Below are 17,966 nucleotides of genomic sequence, written 5' to 3'. Positions count from 1 at the left end.
AATCAGAATTTTTTTCCTTCTGTCTTCTATTATTTTCCAAAGCCTTCAGGACATTCTATTTTGTTCTTTTAAGAGGCTTCTTCCCTCTCATTGGCTATTATTAACTAGACCATTAACCATTCAGAGACAGTACTTTTGGAAGTAATTTCTCTAATTCCACCCACCTTCCATTTCTAATGCGTCGGGGGTGGAGGGATAGTCAGAACATAAGATTCATAGCAATTCATGGACCTTCCCACGGCCACTGATTCGTGTTTAACGACACTGAAGCCCTTAACTCGGCCCTTCCCGGAATATAACTTTCAGGAGACATCGCACTATCCAGTCTCTCTTCGCTAACAAGAGAGTCCTGTGTAGGAAATCCTCCGCTCTCAAAAGTTAAGGCGTCGCTCACGCTCGCCTCCCGCGGAATGGAGGCGGGAGTCCTGTGAAGAGACGCTCAACTTGGGCAGACCTGCGAAGGCAAGTCACTTCAGGACCCGGCCAAGCTCGTCAGACCACTGCTCTAAGAAAGCAGCGCTCCTCAATCCCTGGAGGGAAGGTAAGGGGCGCGGCCGTTTACAGGGCCTGGGGGGACAGTACCAAATCCATGATTAACAAGGGGAAACCGCACGTACCGCGCGACCGAACCCCTCAAACCACGACTACAACCACCCACCCACCTACAACAGCACCCCACTCCACCCCCCCAACAAACACCCGACCCTAAGAAACACGGCTCGCCCCCAGCCCATAAATCATAAAGCCGGTGCCCGCTTATTGGCTGAGCCAGCATCTCTTTCACCCTCATTGGCTATCGGGGACGTAAAACCCTCCCCCACGAGGGAGCCCTCCCGTACGGCTGCACCCCCAAGCCTAGCAACCTCTTCCCAGCTACCAAAACGCCCGGTCCCCACCTCCACCCAGGGATCGCGACCCCCGAGGCGCTCGGGGCTTTGCCTCCGAGGACTTACTGTGTAATAGGAGAGCAGCCCTGCATTGTAGTCCAGCACGAACCAACGGTACTGCCAGCCCTTCATTACGTTAGTCCATTTACTCAGCGGCCCTTCCATGATGGACGCCATCTTGGGAGCCGCCAATGACAACAAATTGCCTGACGTCAATCGCCTATAAGGCATTCGGCACGCGGTGGGCGTGGCCGTCGCGGGCAGGGGCGGGGCCAGGGCGGGGCCAGAGGCTCCTTCTCGCCCTGGTGGACTCGCTGACCCCTGGCCCCAGCTATCAAACACAAAAAACGATTTAAAAAAAAAAAAAAGATTTTTTGGGGAGGATGTTGTGTGTAGGACTCCATACCTGAGATGTGAAGAACTCAATCATGAATACTGCTGTTAAGATTATTTATTAACATAATTTTACTGCCCATGATGATACCTTACACATCCAAAAGATTTCACATCTGATATTCATTTAAGCAATCATTTCACAAACCCATTCATTTAATAAATACTTTTGGGGGCTTCCCTGGTGGCGCAGTGGTTGACAGTCCACCTGCCGATGCAGGGGACACGGGTTTGTGCCCCGGTCCCGGAAGATCCCACATGCCACGGAGCGGCTGGGCCCGTGAGCCATGGCCACTGAGCCTGCGCGTCCGGAGCCTGTGCTCCGAAAAGGGAGAGGCCACAACAGTGAGAGGCCCGCGACCGCAAAATAAATAAATAAAATAAAATAAAACAAATACTTTTTGTTTTGTACTAGATACTCTTAGGCTTTAGGGATTCAGCAGAGACTTAATGATGCGAACAGGAAATAAATAGTAAATTATACAGTATGTTACAATTTGGTAATTTGGAGAAAAATTAAGCAAGGAAAGAAGCAGAGAGTAGGGGCTACAATTTTAAGTTCCCAAACAGAGAAGGCCTGAATGAGAAAGTAACTTTTGAGCAAAGACCTAAAGAAAGGGAAGGAGGGAGGCTGGCAAAGGAACAGCAGATTGTTCATTGTGAGTGGAGCAGCGAGCAAGGAGAAAGTAGTTGGAGATAAGGTCAGAAAGTAAGGGGAAATCACGTAGAGCCTATAAGGACAATGGAAGTATTGTCCTACATATTGAGACAATGTCTGAGGTCCTGGGAATGCAATGCTGAAGGAGACAGAAAGGTTCCTTGCTAAGAGCTTAAATTCAGCGATGGAAAGCAGACACTAAACAAGTAAACAAGAAAAATATCTAATAGTGATGAATGCCTTGCAGAGAATTTAAGCTGGGGTAATAGGGAGCCAATGGGTAGCTACTTTATATTAGGTGGCTGTGAGTGGTGCCTCAGGAAATGGCATTTAAATTAAGATGTGAAGGGTAAGAAAAAGGGAACTAAGAAGCAGGGCATTAGCTAAAAGTGGCTGTGAGATCAAGGGAGAGGTTTTCTTTGTCTTTAATTTTTTAATTTTTAATTTTTTGCACTTAAAAGTATTTTGTATATTCAGGTACTGTGCTGTGAATCCCTCCTCTTTGCTGATAACAGAAGCTCTAGGAGAAAGAATATCACTGGGGGAGCTAAACAGAGCACCTACTTGCTAGCTAATCAAATTGGGTGAAGAGCTAAAGTAAGATCAAATTTATTATGCTTGATCTGCTTGATACCTTTTTTCTCAGTTTTATTGAGATATAATTGACATATAACATTGTGTAAGTTTAAGATGTACATGACTTGATATATATGTATATTGTGAAATGATTATCATACTACATTTAGTTAACATCCATCACCTCACTCCATAATTATTTTTCATGTGATGAGAACTTTTAAGATCTACTCTCTTAGCAACTCTCAAATATACAATACAGTAAAGTTAACTATAGTCACCATGCTTTACACTACATTCCCAGAACTTATATATATCATAACCAGAAGTTTTAATCTTTTGACCAACTTTTAGTTTGATGTAGTCCCACTTGTTTATTTTTGCTTTTGCTGCTTTGTGCTTTAAGTGTCATGTCCAAAGAAATCATTGACCAGACCTATTTCAAGAAGCTTTCCCCTGTTTTCTTCTAGAAGTTTTATGGTTTCAGGTCTTACAATTAAGTCTTTAATCCATTTTGAGTTAATTGTTGTCAGTGGTTTAAAATAAGGGTCTAGTTTTATTCTTCTTCATATGAATTTTCCCAGCACCATTTATTGCAAAGACTACCTTTCCCCCACTGAATGAGCATTCTTGGCTCCCATGTCAAATATTAGTTGACTGTATATGCATGGGTTTATTTCTGGGCTCTTGATTCTGTTCCACTGATCTATATATGTTTTTAATGGCAGTGTCATACTGTTTTGATTACTATATCTTTGTAATATAGTTTGAAATCAGAAAGTGGGATGCCTCCAGCTATGTTATTCTTTCTCAGGATTGCTTTAGCTAAGCAGACTCTTTTGTGGTTCCAAATGAATTTCAGGATTTTTTTTTCTATTTCTGTAAAAAATGCCACTGGAATCTTGAGAGAGATTGCATTGAATCTATAAGTGGCTTTGGGTAATATGAACATTTTAACAATATAATTCTTCCAGTTCATGAACATGAAATAGCTTTCCATTTATCTGTGCCTTCTTCAATTTCTTTCATTAATATTTTATAGTTTGCAGTGTACCGATCTTTCACCTCCTTGGTTAGATTTATTCCAAAATATTTTATTGTTTTTTGTTTCTGTTGAAACTGTGTCCCATAGGGTTAACAGAAGCTGGAGCCTAAACAGAAATCCTTGATTGTGTCTTACAGAACAGCAGATAAGGAAACAACTTGTTAGTAACCCCACTGTTTGTAACATGCCTTTACTGATTAAGTCTGCTGTCAGTTTGTTTGATTTTTTTTTTTCCTTTCTCTAACTGCATACCCTCCAAGCTTCACATAGCCTAGGTGATATATCACTGTACTTCTTAACCATCCCTACAGATAACCTTCTGACATATGGGTCACTACAATAAAAGGAGCTTAAGTTGTTTTCCAGAAATTTGGAGTCAGCTCCTGCCCAGTTCAGACTGGCTAAGACTAGTGGGGACCACTGACCCTAAAACTGGGCCTGCTCAGAACACTGAATACCTCACCTTTTCCCTACCTCCAATCACATTTCCCCACACTGAAAACCACCCTGCTTCTTTATCCCATAAATATCACAGGCCTGTCACCCTTGGGGAGACAGGTCTGAAATTTGTTCTCCTGACTCCTCGCTTGGCTTTCTCCTGAATAAACCCTTTCTGTACTGCAAAGCTCCATGTCTCAGTTTGGCTTCCTGCAGGTCGGGCAAACAAACTTGGTTTGATAACGCTATTGTAAATGGGATTGTCATTTTTACGTTTTTTTTTTCAGATAATTTATTGTTAGTGTATGGAAACACTACTGATTTTTGTATATTGATTGTATCCTGTAACTTTTACTGAATTTGGCAATTAGATCTAACTTTATTTTGTGAAGTCTTTAGGATTTTCTGTATATAAAATCATGTCATCTGCAAATGGAGAAAATTTTACTTCTTCCTTTCTGATTTGGATGCCTTTTATTTCTTTTTCTTGCCCGATTTCTCTGGCAAGGACTTCCAGTACTATGTTGAATAGGAGTGGTGAGAGTGCGCACCCTTCTCTTGTTCCTGATCTTTGAGTAAAAACTTTCAAGCTTTCACCATTTAGTATGATGTTAGCTGTGGGTTTGTCATACATGGCCTTTATGACATTGTAGTATATTCCTTCCATACCGAATTTGTTGAGAGTTTTAATCATGAATGAATGTTGAACTTTGCCAAATGCTTTTTCTACATTTATTGTGATGATCATATAATTTTTACTTTTCATTTTATTAATGTGATGTGTCATGTTTATTAATTTGCTTGTTGAACCATCCTTGCACCCCCAAAATGAATCTCACTTAATTGCTGTGTATGATTGTTTTGATGTGCGGTTAAATGTGATCTGCTAGTATCTTGTTGAGAATTTTTACTTCTATATTCAGAGGGATATTGGCCTAAAGTTTTTTTGTTTGTTTGTTTTCACGTAGTGTCTGTGTCTGGCTTTGATATCAAGATAGTGCTGGCCTTGTAAAATGAGTCTTGGAGTGTTCCCTTCTGTTTGGTTTTTTTGAAGGGTTGAGAAGGATTGGCATTAATTTTTCTTTGAATGTTTGGTGAAATTCACCAGTAAAAACAGGAGCTATACTTCATCCATAGTAATAAGTATGGGAGAGCAGTGAGTATGGGTTCAAATGCCATGGATTGGTAGTTTGGTGGTAGAGAAATAAATAAGCTTCTATCTGCTTTTAGTTGAGGAGAGGCTCAAAGCTTAGTGGTAGGAATGTGGACTCTAATGCCACAGTACCTAGGTTTGAATCCTCAGGCCCATTAGTTAGTAGCTATATGATATTAGGCAAGTTTTCTAACTTCTCTGTGCCTCAGTTTCTCCATCTTTAAAATGTTGATAATAAAAAGTTGTCTTCAGGATTAAATGAGCTCACACATGTAAAGACCTTAGAACAGTACCTGGTAGATACTGAACACTCAATATATGTTAGTTTTTAGAATTTTCTGAAGAAAATGTGGCATGAAAAAAGAGGGGATGATTTGAAAGTGTCATTTCAAAGAGTGGGAAAACAATAGAAGTGGAGTAGGATTGCTGGGCAGTGTTGCATATCCATTTAAGATTTATGGTCATGGGGACTTCCCTGGTGGTCCAGTGGGTGAGAATTTGTGCTCCCAATGCAGGGAGCCTGAGTTCAATCCCTGCTTGGGGAACTAGATCCCACATGCATGCTGCAACTAAGTGTCCGATGCTGCAACTAAGGAGTCCTCATGACGCAATGAAGATCACGTGTGCTGCAACTAAGACCTGGCACAGCCAAAATAAAATAAATAAATAAATAAATATTTTTAAAAAAGATTTATGATCATGAATTTAAAGTGAGACCAGTCAACAGGGATATCAGCTTTTCTTCAGCAATGTCATGCTGTTCAGGAGTAAGCTCAGAGTGTGTAGAGAGCTGGATTTATCCAAGTGAGCAAAGTGAAGAGAGAGGACAATTAAGTTCATAGTGATATCCAGGGGTGTGATTATGATTATGTACTATGAAACCTAGTTTAGGTAAGGAAGGAAGTGAGAACAGGAGGATGCGTTACCCTGGCTCTGCTATTTTGGCTGTGGGGTCTTAGGTAAGCCTTTGTAGGACTGAAATTCCTCTTCTGCAAGCATGAAGGTAATCATCTCTATCTAATTTAAGTAGTAAATAAGAATATATCTGAAGGGGATAGCAGCCAATAAAACTACCTTCCAGTTTCCCCCTTCCTTCCTTTTCTTTGGGATAGCCTCTTTCTTAGATTTTACAGTTCAACGGTTCGTTGAAAACAAGGCACATGTTTAGCACCTTCAAGAAAGCTAAAGATGAAGAGATACAGTTCCTATCCAGTAGCTAACCAAGGGCATGAAACATCCATGCAACCGAGTGTAATACAAAGCTACTCTCTTTTCCTTTTGGATATATATATTTTTTCTCACTAATTCCACCATTTATTATCTACCTTGTGTCAGGGACTGTGCCTTGAACTGTGCCAGGAGTGTTATATATCTTATCACATTTAATCATCACAATAACCCTATAAATGTGTTAGTTTCCATATTTTATAAATAAGGAAAATGAGTTTCAAAGAGATTAACCCACTTGCCCAGTACCTATTAGTATTAATTGGTGAGTATCTGAGTCCAATGTAAACACATGTCTATCTTTTTGCTATGCTACGTGGCCTCACCAAAAGACACTACACAGTTCTCGTAGAAACTTAATATTCCAGAAACATTATTCAGCAGAAAACCTCATGTTGCTGATGTCTTTTGGCATAAACAAAGTGTTAGGATCTTGAAATATTATTATTCAGACTGAGTTAAAAGAATCACAAAGTGTCAGTTACTACTCCTCCATTGGCTTCTTAAGAGCAGAAACCAGATCATATTAATCTCTGTGGCCCTAGAAACTAGCCCAATGCCTGGCACACAGAGGTATTTAAAATTTGTTGTTTGATCTGAATTATGTATTCTATTAAAACTAACTTACTGGGACTTCCCTGTCGGTCCGGTGGTTAAGACTCTGTGCTTCCAATGCAGTAGATGCGGGTTCTCCCTGGTCGGGGAACTAAGATCCCACATGCCACACAGCGCGACCAAGAAAAACAAAAACAAAACAAAAAAACCCAAAAACTGACTTACTAAGTTCCAAGTTCTGTGCTAAGAACCATCACCTACATTTTCTCCTTTAATTCCAACATCAATCCTTTAAGATTTGTATTATTACACCCATTTTACAGATGAGGACATTGGGACACATGGTTATTAAATGGCTTGCCCAAGATCACACAGCTAATAAACAGAACCAGAATTAGAATCTTGGGTTTTTTTTACCCCACATCCATTCAACCCCAGCTGCAAGTTATATTTGCATTTTCTATGTGTAAATAAAGGTCTTGGACTTGACACAGGCAGCATCATCAACTTCTAAATCAGCTTTAACTTTTGTCAGGCTCACGGAGGCATCAGCAGGCTCTACTTAACTTCAAATGTCAAAACATAGGTCGTCAGGAAGAGCCAGGAGCAACGGCAGTTCTTGACTCCTAAGACCATGTCCAATTGCACAGCACTTTTTCTACATTCTACACCACGTGTCAAACTACATGCTTTAGATCATCAGCTAAAATTAAACATGGTGGATACACGGCAGCTCTCATTCCCACATTCCTCAGTGACTGGCCTCTCTTGGAATGAGGTGGAAGCTGAAGCAGAGCAGGAAATGAGGATCAGACTCAGAATCAGAAGGTAGAGATGATGTTTACCGTTAAACATCATACGGTTACCAAGGACAGGTAATTTATCCTGCCACTTAGAATATCAATAAATGTTAAACTAAAGATGAGATTTTTAAAAGATCAGGAACTTCCCTGGCGGTCCAGTGCTTAAGACTCCGCGCTTCCACTGCAGGGTTCGATCCCTGCTCAGGTAACTAAGATCCCGCGTGCCACATGGCCAAAAAAAAAAAAGGATCATTTTGGTAGCAAAACTGACAACAAGGCTTCCCTGGTGGCGCAGTGGTTGAGAGTCCGCCAGCCGATGCAGGGGACACGGGTTCGTGCCGCGGTCCAGGAAGATCCCACATGCCGTGGAGCGGCTGGGCCCGTGAGCCATGGCCGCTGGGCCTGCGCATCCGGAGCCTGTGCTCCGCAGCGGGAGAGGCCACAACAGTGAGAGGCCCGCGTACCGCAAAAAAACAAACAGACAGAAAACTGACAACAAATCAGAGATGGGTAAGACTGGAAGCAAGAAGACAAACTTTTAAAAAGCTAAGCAAGTAGTAGAAATAGTCTAAACGTGAACAATGGGAACAATGACAGCAGGGATGGAGAATGGGAAAGATACTGTACTGCATATTTACTGAGAAACATTTTGGAAATGAGATTTTAAAACCCACTAAACAATCAAATTAGATGAAGAGGGAATAAAGGGAGGGAGAGATAAGATCAAGTTTTCAAATTTGCACAACTGAATAATTATTTAAGTAATCAAGTTTTTTTTTTTTAAGGAAGAACAAAAACGGCATTTCTCAATATGAAATTACCTTCCTCTACACAGCTGTTTTGAAATGTAATTTTTTTTTAAGTTTCTAGGAAAAATGATTTCCAACATTTCCACAGCCAAGATTGGCGGTACAAATTGTTTGAAAATGCATTCTGTTGCTGCTGGTTTGTTGCCTTCTCTTCCTAAACTTCCCACCAACTGCTTTTTATTATTGTTGTTGTTGTCATGTTTCTTAATTGACATTTGTTGGACATCAAATAAAACATTTACAAAATGCTGCCTTCTTAAGGGAAAACACAGAAACCTACAAAAACTTGACCATTCTTTGCTGATTGTAGAGGAAACAGAAGATTGACTTTAAATATAGGAAAAGCAAAATAAGACAGCCTATTTTGCCTACAAACAAATCTCAGTTCTTTCCCACCCTTTCCTCCAGCCAGAGAGCAAGAAAGTGAAATATCACGTTTAGGAAAATGCAGCTATGATTTTGAGGCAGAAGCGAGCTGGGGAAGGGAGAGAAAATATTTTAGGACATCTAGACTCGACTCTGTAAGTGTTCTAAGGAGAGAAAAGGAGGAATGCATTCATCTTTTGCCCTCCCTTTCTAATGTCCCCTTGGAGACACACATTACGGCTACCCTGGGCTTTAAACATTTCACAAACATTCTCCCCCCCCAGATGGAATTGACCCCTCATTCCCTTGTGCCCCACCTATTCTCTGAACAAATTTCTAACAGAGAATCTGGGACGCCTTACAGCGTCAATTATTGTGTGGTCCACAGAGACTGAATGCCCCCCAACACCACTCTTGATAGTGGGTTCTTTGAAGTCTTGGTCATATGTGCATCCTCAACTTAGCTTAGGGCCTGATATGGACAATAATGAAACAGTGGAAGCCACTTAGTAGCACCAGGCAATCTGGATAAAAGGTGAGGGGAGACAAGGGAAGCTGGTTTGTTGGAAACAGTTTTTACTTATATTTTGTATTTATTTGAGTTGGTTTAGAGGAGTTAATAGAGATTAAGAGGCTAAATCTCTTGGGCCTCCTACCTCAATAAATGTTGAGGAAAAAGTAGCTTCTCAAGACTATAATCTCCTTGAGGTCAGGGACTTATTCACCTGTATATCCCCAATGTTGAGAACACTGCCTGGGACACAGCAGCCCACACTGAATGTTTGTAAAACTGATTTGAACTGAGCTCCTTGCTTTTCTCTTGTTGCCGTTGACCCTTGAACCATGCAGGGTCAGGGGCACCCACCCTAGGCAGAGTGGAAAATCTTTGTGTAACTTTAGAGTTGGCACTCTGTATCCAAGATTTCCCCATCTGTAGCTTCAACCAACCATGGTTCGGATAGTATTGTAGTAGTCTATTGAAAAAAAATCCAGGTATAAGTGGACTTGCACAGTTCAAACCCTCGCTGTTCAAGGGTCAACTGTATTCCTCTTTCCTGGAATGATCTTTCCTTTTTTCTCTGCCTGGGGAAATTTTTACTGATAATGCAAGTCTCAATTTGAATGTCAATTCCTCTTTGAGGGCTTCTTTGGACACCCACCCTATGCCAACAGCCAGACAGAACTAATCTCACCCTTTACTATGTCCCATAGCAGATTACACACTCCTCGAATACAGATAGCAGTTATCTCACAATGTCCTTAATGAGTTCATACACAATGAATTGTGATCACGTATGCAACATTGTCAGGACATGTTTTAGGAGGACAACTCTATCTGCTGGGACCAGGTTGGATGCCATGCTGGAGTCAAGAAGCCCACAGTCTGTAAAAGTCTAGAGGAGAGAGGATGAAGACTAGATGAAAGCAGGAACAGAAGAGATGAAAAGGAAGATGATGGAGAGGAGAAATGTTAAGGGATTAGAGAAAGGGAGGAATCAAGGTAGACTCCAGATTTCTAGTTTAGGAACACTGAAAAAGGTGTTGGTTTGGGGGAACACAGATAAATGTAATGTTGGACATGTTGAATTTGATGTATGTGGCACATTGAGGTAGAAATAGGTGTTCAGCAGGCAAGTGGATATACAACTTTGGAGCTCAGGAAATAAACCTGAGCTAGAATTATACATTTGAGAGTTTTAATCCAGAGATGGTAGCTAAAGGGAATTCCCTGGCGGTCCAGTGGTTAGGACTCGGCCCTTTCACTACCGAGGGCCCAGGTTCAGTCCCTGGTCAGGGAACTAAGATCCCACAAACCTCTTGGTGTGGCCAAAATAATAATAATGATAAATAATAATAAATTAAAAATTAGAAAAAAAAAACAGAGAAGGCATGAGAAGTACTGAAATCACCCAGGGAATGTGTACAGAGGGTATGGTTCAGGAGGGAACCCTGGAGGACAGCAACATTTAAAGAAGGGGAAAAGAAAAAGAGAGAGAGAAGCCAAGAAAAAAGATTGAGAATGAACAATTAGACTAAAGAAAGAATGAGAGGGTTTGGGGAAGGCGAGGCTGAGGAAGACTTTTTCAAGGTCATATCCAAGAAATGAAGACACCTCCTCACCTGTAGACTCTATTTATAATGTTACTGGCAGATAGAGGGGAAAATGAGGTGGGGAGACAGGGAGTAGACTAGATAGTGAACTTTGAGAAGACGATGTAGTATGAAAGGCGAGAGGGCAGAGCCCTGTGAAATGAAAAAGAATTTGCAAGTAGCAATGAGAGCCTAGCTGAGTTTAAGGATACAAACTATCAGCAGCACTCATTTATCTGATTGTGGGACTTTTTTTGTTCCCAGCAATTCTTAGTAACTTGACTGTAAGAACAGAGGAGGCACATAACTGGAATTATCCAAGGTTGAGGGGATTTAGAGGGTAGGTATGACAAAAGGACTGGGAAGAAAGGAGTTGAGAGTATTGGTTGAGTACAAGTTGAGAGGTCTTGAGATCTTAGGCTGATTGTGGCAGAAAAGGAGGATAGATTAGGAGAAAGGAGTCTAGAGGATCTCCTCTGAGGTTTGAGAGGTTTAGTGGGATTAAGAGAGTTTAGAGGAAAGAAGCTTATAATCAGAGGAGTTTCAGGTTTCAGCTGTGGAACTGTTCCAGGTAATAGAAGGGTAAGGATATAGCCACGGGAGTGGAGAGTTGAAGTGTGTGGAGAGGTATAGAAGTCAAGGAATTGTGAGGCCATGATGCTGGAAAGTTCATTTACATGGAAGTTGAAATTACCCATTTGATGACAGGGGTTGAAGCTGAGACGAAAGCTGTGGGATAGGGGCCAGGACTTTTTTTTTTTTTTTTTTTTGACTGCATTTGGTCTTCATTGCTGCACGTGGGCTTTCTCTAGTTGTGTTGAGTGGGGCCCACTCTTCATTGTGGTCCGCGGGCTTCTCATTGCAGTGGCTTCTCTTGTTGCGGAGCATGGGCTCTAAGTGTGCAGGCTTCAGTAGTTCTGGCACGCAGGCTCAGTAGTTGTGGCTCACGGGTTCTAGAGCACAGGTTCAGTAGTTGTGGCGCATGGGGTTAGTTGCTCCGCAGCATGTGGGATCTTCCCGGACCAGGGATTGAACCCTTGTCCCCTGCATTGGCAGGCGGATTCTTAACCACTACACCACCATGGAAGTTCAGGGACCAGGACCTTAGTGAAGGAAGTTGCTCAATGACAACAATGATAAAAGGAGACTCTTCTGTGATTCCCAAACTTCCCAAGGGGCCTAAGCAAAAGACTAAAGAGGCTAGGTTGAGTTTTATAAATTATTTGTGGATATCAGTTAACTATGATATCCCTTCACATGACCAGCATGGATTTTCTTCAGTTGCTGCAGCAATACAATGTCAAGAACTTCTGGGAATTTATTGGTAAGGAAATAATCAGAGATTTATGTGCAAGGATCTTGTTTGTAGTACTGAAACCCTGAAAACAGCCTATATGCCCAACAATATGGAAAATATTAAATAAGTTATAATAGATCTGTATGATGGGCTGAAGTATAGTCGTTAAAAATTGAGATATAGTGATAAATGAAAAAATTATAATAAAAAATCATAATATGTATAAAATGGTTAAAAATTATATATATATATATATATATAGGTCATACAGTAGTTCTATTTTTAGTTTTTTAAGGAACCTCCATACTGTTCTCCATACCCTGAGAAAACCATAATTCAAAAAGAGACATATACCACAATGTTCATTGCAGCACTATTTACAATAGCCAGGACATGGAAGCTACCTAAGTGCCCATTGACAGATGAATGGATAAAGAAGATGTGGCACATATATACAATAGAATATTACTCAGCCATAAAAAACAAAATTGAGTTATTTGTAGTGAGGTGGATGGACCTAGAGTCTGTCATACAAAGTGAAGTAAGTCAGAAAGAGAAAAATAACATATGCAAACACATGTATATGGAATCTAAAAAAAAATGGTTCTGATGGACCTAGGGGCAGGACAGGAATAAAGATGTAGATGTAGAGAATGGATTTGAGGACACAGCAGGGGGTGAGGAAGGGTAAGCTGGGATGAAGTGAGAGTGGCATGGACATATATACACTACTAAATGTAAAATAGATAGCTAGTGGGAAGAAGCTGCATAGCACAGGGAGATCAACTTGGTGCTTTGTGACCACCTAGAGGGGTGGGATAGGGAGGGTGGGAGGGAGACACAAGAGGGAGGGGATATGGGGATATATATAGCTGATTCACTTTGTTATACAGCAGAAGCTAACACAATGTTGTAAAGCAATTATACTCCAATAAAGATGTTAAGATTATATATATAGTATGATTCTAATTTTATTAAAAATGTGCATATCTTCCCAGAAGACTATAAGGATATACAGGGACTTCTCTGGTGGCACAGTGGTTAAGAATCTGCCTGCCAATGCAGGGGACATGGGTTTGAGCCCTGGTCCGGGAAGATCCCACATGCTGCGGAGCAACTAAGCCCATGCGCCACAACTACTGAGCCTGCACTCTAGAGCCTGCGAGCCACAACTACTGAGCCTGTGTGCCACAACTACTGAAGTCCGTAAGCCTAGAGCTCACGCTCCGCAACAAGAGAAGCCACTGCAATGAGCAGCCCGCGCACTGCAATGAAGAGTAACCCCCGTTTGCCGCACCTAGAGAAAGCCCGCACGCAGCAGCGAAGGCCCAACGCAGCCAAAAATAAATAAATAAATTTTTTTATTTAAAAAAAAAAAAGGATATACAGAAAAACATCTGTAGTCAGTTTGTGGGATTGTGGTTGATTATGTTTTTCTTTATAATTCTTTTGTCTTTTCCAAATTTTCTACAGGTAACATTGTATTTATAATGAGAAAAAATGCCATTTTGTGAAGGAGGAAAAAAAGATTACAATAAAAAATACCAGGTATTTTTTATGCCAGCTCTGAATTTTCCAGGTATTTGTCATCTATAATCATAATATGCCTGCCTTCTTGAGGAGCTGGAATAAACCAGCATCACAGTTCAAGCAGTGATATCCTATCAGGTCCTGCCAGAACAGCCTTCTACCCCAATCAGGAGCCCTGCAGAATTCCTCATTCTCTATCTGTCTAGGTCTCCAAATGAGCTGACACGACACGTCAACTGCAAACTTGGAGATAAGTCACTGCAGCCAAACATTTGCAGTGTATTCATTCACTTTTTTCAGGAAGTAGCCTTCCCTAGCACCAGTTCTGAGTCAAGCCCTGGACCAAGTGCCGAGGACAGAGATCAGTCATGCATGGTTCCTGTCCTCAAGGAACACGATGTGCTGCTGCAGAGGACAATTCATGCTAAACCAGTGGTGAGGAAGGGTGCTATGGGAGCACAGGGGAGACACATAAGCCAGTCTATTGACAGGGTAGAGTGTATCAGTCTGCACAGGAAACAGATGGCCTTTCCTTTCCATGTCCACTGCTACCACCTTGGTTCAAGCCTGCACCATTTCATGCTTGGATCATTATCATAGCTTGGAGTTATCAACTTCACTCTTGCTCCCTTCAGCCTGGCCTTCACACTGACTGTGGGAGCCATTCATATTTCTAAAGAAAAGATAAAATTTAATTCCTTACTTTTCAGTCTTACTCTTAGAGTCACTCCTCTACCCATGTCCAAATATGACACTAGTTTCCTAAATTCATTTCATTGTTGATCTGTGTGACATCTTTGCTATTTCTGCCCCCTCTGTGTTAAATGTCTTTCCTCCTCTGTGTTTGTCTAAAAAATACCCACTCATTTTAGGGTTTCTGCTAAAGTGTCTGTCATGTCTTTTACAAAGATTTTCTTTTTTTTTTAAGACTACCCCGCCCCCTCCACCTATGAAGATGTTCTTGATTTCTCCCACAACTAGTTAGATTATCATTCCCTCATTTGAATGACTACTATAGCACTTGTAACACTTTCTTGCATTTATTGGTTTACGCATCTGCCTTTTTCATTAGATTAGAAACTCTCTAAGGGCAAGAGTTTTTTATTTTATTCATCTCAGTATCCAAAGTACCTAGCCCAGGAGTTGGCAAACATTTTCTGTAAAGTGCCAGATAGTAAATATTTTAGGCTTTGCAGACCAGACATTCTCTATCACAACTACTTAACTCTGCCATTGTAGGGCAAAAGCATAAATGAATGGGCATGGCTGTGTTACAATAATACTTTATTTACAAAAATAAGTAGCAGGACAGATTTGCCTTTGAACCATAGGTTGCTGATCCCTGACCTAGTGTATGATGGACTTACAATAACTACTTAATGAATTTCTTTCGAATGTAGAATGAAGTGGTAGAGGCAAGATTTGTATCCCATTACATTCTGTAGTAGATGCTAATGGTTTCTTGTCCATTTTTTCTTGGCATTCACGTCTACACACTGAAAGCCACTTACAGGGAATACTTGCAGCTCTTTGCCTGAAGGTTTTACTTTTTTAATTTTTTTTTTCTGTCCAGAGAACATACTTGGCCTATGGGCAGAGCAAGCTAGGCGTTTCAGAGATTTAATGTCACAAGAAACAGTTTTTAACTCAATGATGGATGGCAAGTTGGTGGATAATACCTCAGCTTCCTCACCCCTCCATTGAGACACCCTGAATGTGTCTTATACTGTGTCCCAGAGTCCCCCAGCATAACTGAGCTCCAGTGGGCTACCATGGTAACTAGCTTGATAATGTATATATTTTTGGCTTTCTTCACTCCCCTGTCTCACTACCCTACTCCCACCCAGGTTTCCTGCCATCACATCCTAAGTAAGTTACGTGGATTCCAACCCAAACCAAAAAACATACTACTACAACTAAACATTCTACTGCACCACAATGTTTAGCCAGAAGACCCCTGCTAAAATGTTTTTGTTACCTGTAAAAGTAACATACAAATTATTAGCACCCCCTAAAATATTGGCACAGAATAATCCAGCTATCATTAAAAAGGAAAAGGAAAGGAAAGGAAAGAAAAGAAAGGAAAAGAAAAGAAAAAAGAAAAGACAGAGAGCTTTTAGAGACTGGAAGATAGAACAGGTTCTGCTATAAACCAGCTGTGTGATCTTGGGCAAAACACTTAACCTCTCAAACAAAGAAACTTTGTTCCCTTTCTGGGAAATAGGGGCAATATCACTTCACTGGGTTTTTGTGAAGATGAAATAAAACAACGTATTAAAAATGTCTTGCCATGTCCCCCAAATGGAGCTCTAAGATGGTTTTCTCTCCAAGTCTAAAATCTTTTTCTTAGTCCTCATTCTCCTTGGCCTCAGTTGACATTTTTTGTATAGGTATACAATGTTGTTATTCCTAATACTGTTTGTTCATTATCTTTTACACCTGCATATGGCTTTTCTCATTTATATTGCTAGCTTTCAAAGGCAGAGACTTTATCTTATGCTTATTTATAATTAAATGAAGTCATATATTTGAAAATGGTTTGCAGACTGCCAAGTGCTTTGTTATTATTCACCTCATTCCATCAACATGTTTTGAGTACGCACTGTATGCCAGTCAATGTGCCACACATTCGGGATACAGAGAGAAGTAAGATTTGGTCTCTCATTCGAGAGTTTAGTGAAGGAGACAGATTATGATGGTATATAAATAATCATACAATGAGACGTGTTAGGGAAGGGGTATGATGGAAGGCTTTGAAAGCTCCAGTAATGTAACTATTTGCCTGAGAGAGACAGTGACAGAACTGAATTCCAGTGCAACCTCCACCCTTTACTAACATGGGACTTTGGCCAAGATACTCAACCTTTAGACCTCAGATTCTGAAACTGAGAATAAGAATACCTCCCACACAGAATTGCCCTGAGGATTAAATAAGATGATAAATGCAAAGAATCCAGCATAGTACTTCTACATAACTGGTGTCCAACACCCAAGTGCATTCCTTTTTTTCCTTTCTTTCTAGGGAAGGTAGGAAAGGCTTCCAAAGGAAATAGCATTTGAGCTGAGCTTATCAACATGAAAACTTTGCTTTCTTACTCAGGGAGGAGAAACAAACACTAGTAGATTAGCTCATAGGAATAGGTACTCTCTCTGGGGTTTCCCAGAATGAAGAGGGGAAGAATATTCCAAGCAAAGAGAACAGTATAGGTAAAGACATAATGTTTTGAGACTATGTATGGTGCATTTGGGGAATGGCATATCCTTCCAGATGGGGTAGGGTGAGGTAAACCAGTGAACCCGTGGTGGGAGATGGGGCTAGAGAGGGAGACCTGGGCCAGACTGAATACTGTTTGCAAAGTTCTTTTCCTTCTGATATCTATTGTTTAGAGTTTAAACTTCCAGCTAGCCCTGCAGAACTGCAGACACACTGTCTTTAGACAGAAAAAAGTTCTCACAGGTTCACAGGGTTCCAACCCTTAAGTGGAAGCATATCAATTACAAAGATCTCACCTCCTATCTAATTCCCAAGACTACACAGTGATTTCCAAAACATGGGCCTTGATGCATAATTTTTGCATTCACTCTGTAGCTTTGTGATTAAATCTGCAGAGGATTTGGAGATACACAGCAATACTGGTACAACTTCTTGCATAAACAAGTTAATGGTGCATAAATGCACCATACAGGAGTAGAAAATTGATGATTTTCAACACTCCCCTATCTATATAGCTAATGATAGATTGGGTTATGAATGTAATTAAGTGGACCCAGGGCATGTATATACTGACAAATAAGATTAAAAAGCATGTGAACTGACGGAGCCACACAATCCTTCCTGACCCAAATTTCTGTTACGGTCAGAGTCTGTACCATAGATTCCAGCTTTCTGGTATTTATGATGTATGCTCTGAACTGTTCTCTAGGACATCTGGTGGAAGAAATCTGATAGTTGTCAAGTGTTCACTGTATTCTGGTACTGTGAGGATAATTTCACATTCATATTACTGAGTGCTTACTCTTTGTCAAGTGCTCTAGGTATATAATGGAGAACAAATCAGACTTGGTTTCTGCCCTCATGTAGCTTCTAAGTATCTCAAGTAAACCTCATAACGACCCTTCAAAATTAGAATTTTAAAGA

At 40.8% G+C, this 17,966-nt stretch overlaps 1 protein-coding gene and 1 long non-coding RNA gene across 6 annotated transcripts in view; one reads left to right on the top strand and one right to left on the bottom strand.

Annotated features, from left to right (window-relative positions):
* The window catches only part of OSBPL9 (oxysterol binding protein like 9), a 169,051-nt gene extending 167,918 nt beyond the window's left edge, over positions 1-1,133 (bottom strand). For all 5 annotated transcript variants that reach the window (XM_067726130.1, XM_067726131.1, XM_067726132.1 and 2 more), the window contains exon 1: positions 954-1,133. In XM_067726130.1, the coding sequence (XP_067582231.1) occupies positions 954-1,118 (165 nt within the window). In that variant the 5' untranslated portion in view covers positions 1,119-1,133. The remainder of the gene's footprint in view (positions 1-953) is intronic.
* Positions 141-13,813, top strand: LOC137218737 (uncharacterized). The gene is made up of 3 exons (XR_010940837.1): positions 141-541; positions 2,416-2,535; positions 13,297-13,813. It is a non-coding gene; the product is annotated as an uncharacterized lncRNA (long non-coding RNA).
* Positions 13,814-17,966: the final 4,153 nt, after the last annotated feature.

The sequence above is a fragment of the Pseudorca crassidens genome, chromosome 2 (genome assembly GCF_039906515.1).
Source record: "Pseudorca crassidens isolate mPseCra1 chromosome 2, mPseCra1.hap1, whole genome shotgun sequence".
Taxonomy (NCBI): Eukaryota; Metazoa; Chordata; class Mammalia; order Artiodactyla; family Delphinidae; genus Pseudorca; species Pseudorca crassidens.
This window is presented reverse-complemented; position numbering and strand designations above follow the sequence as displayed.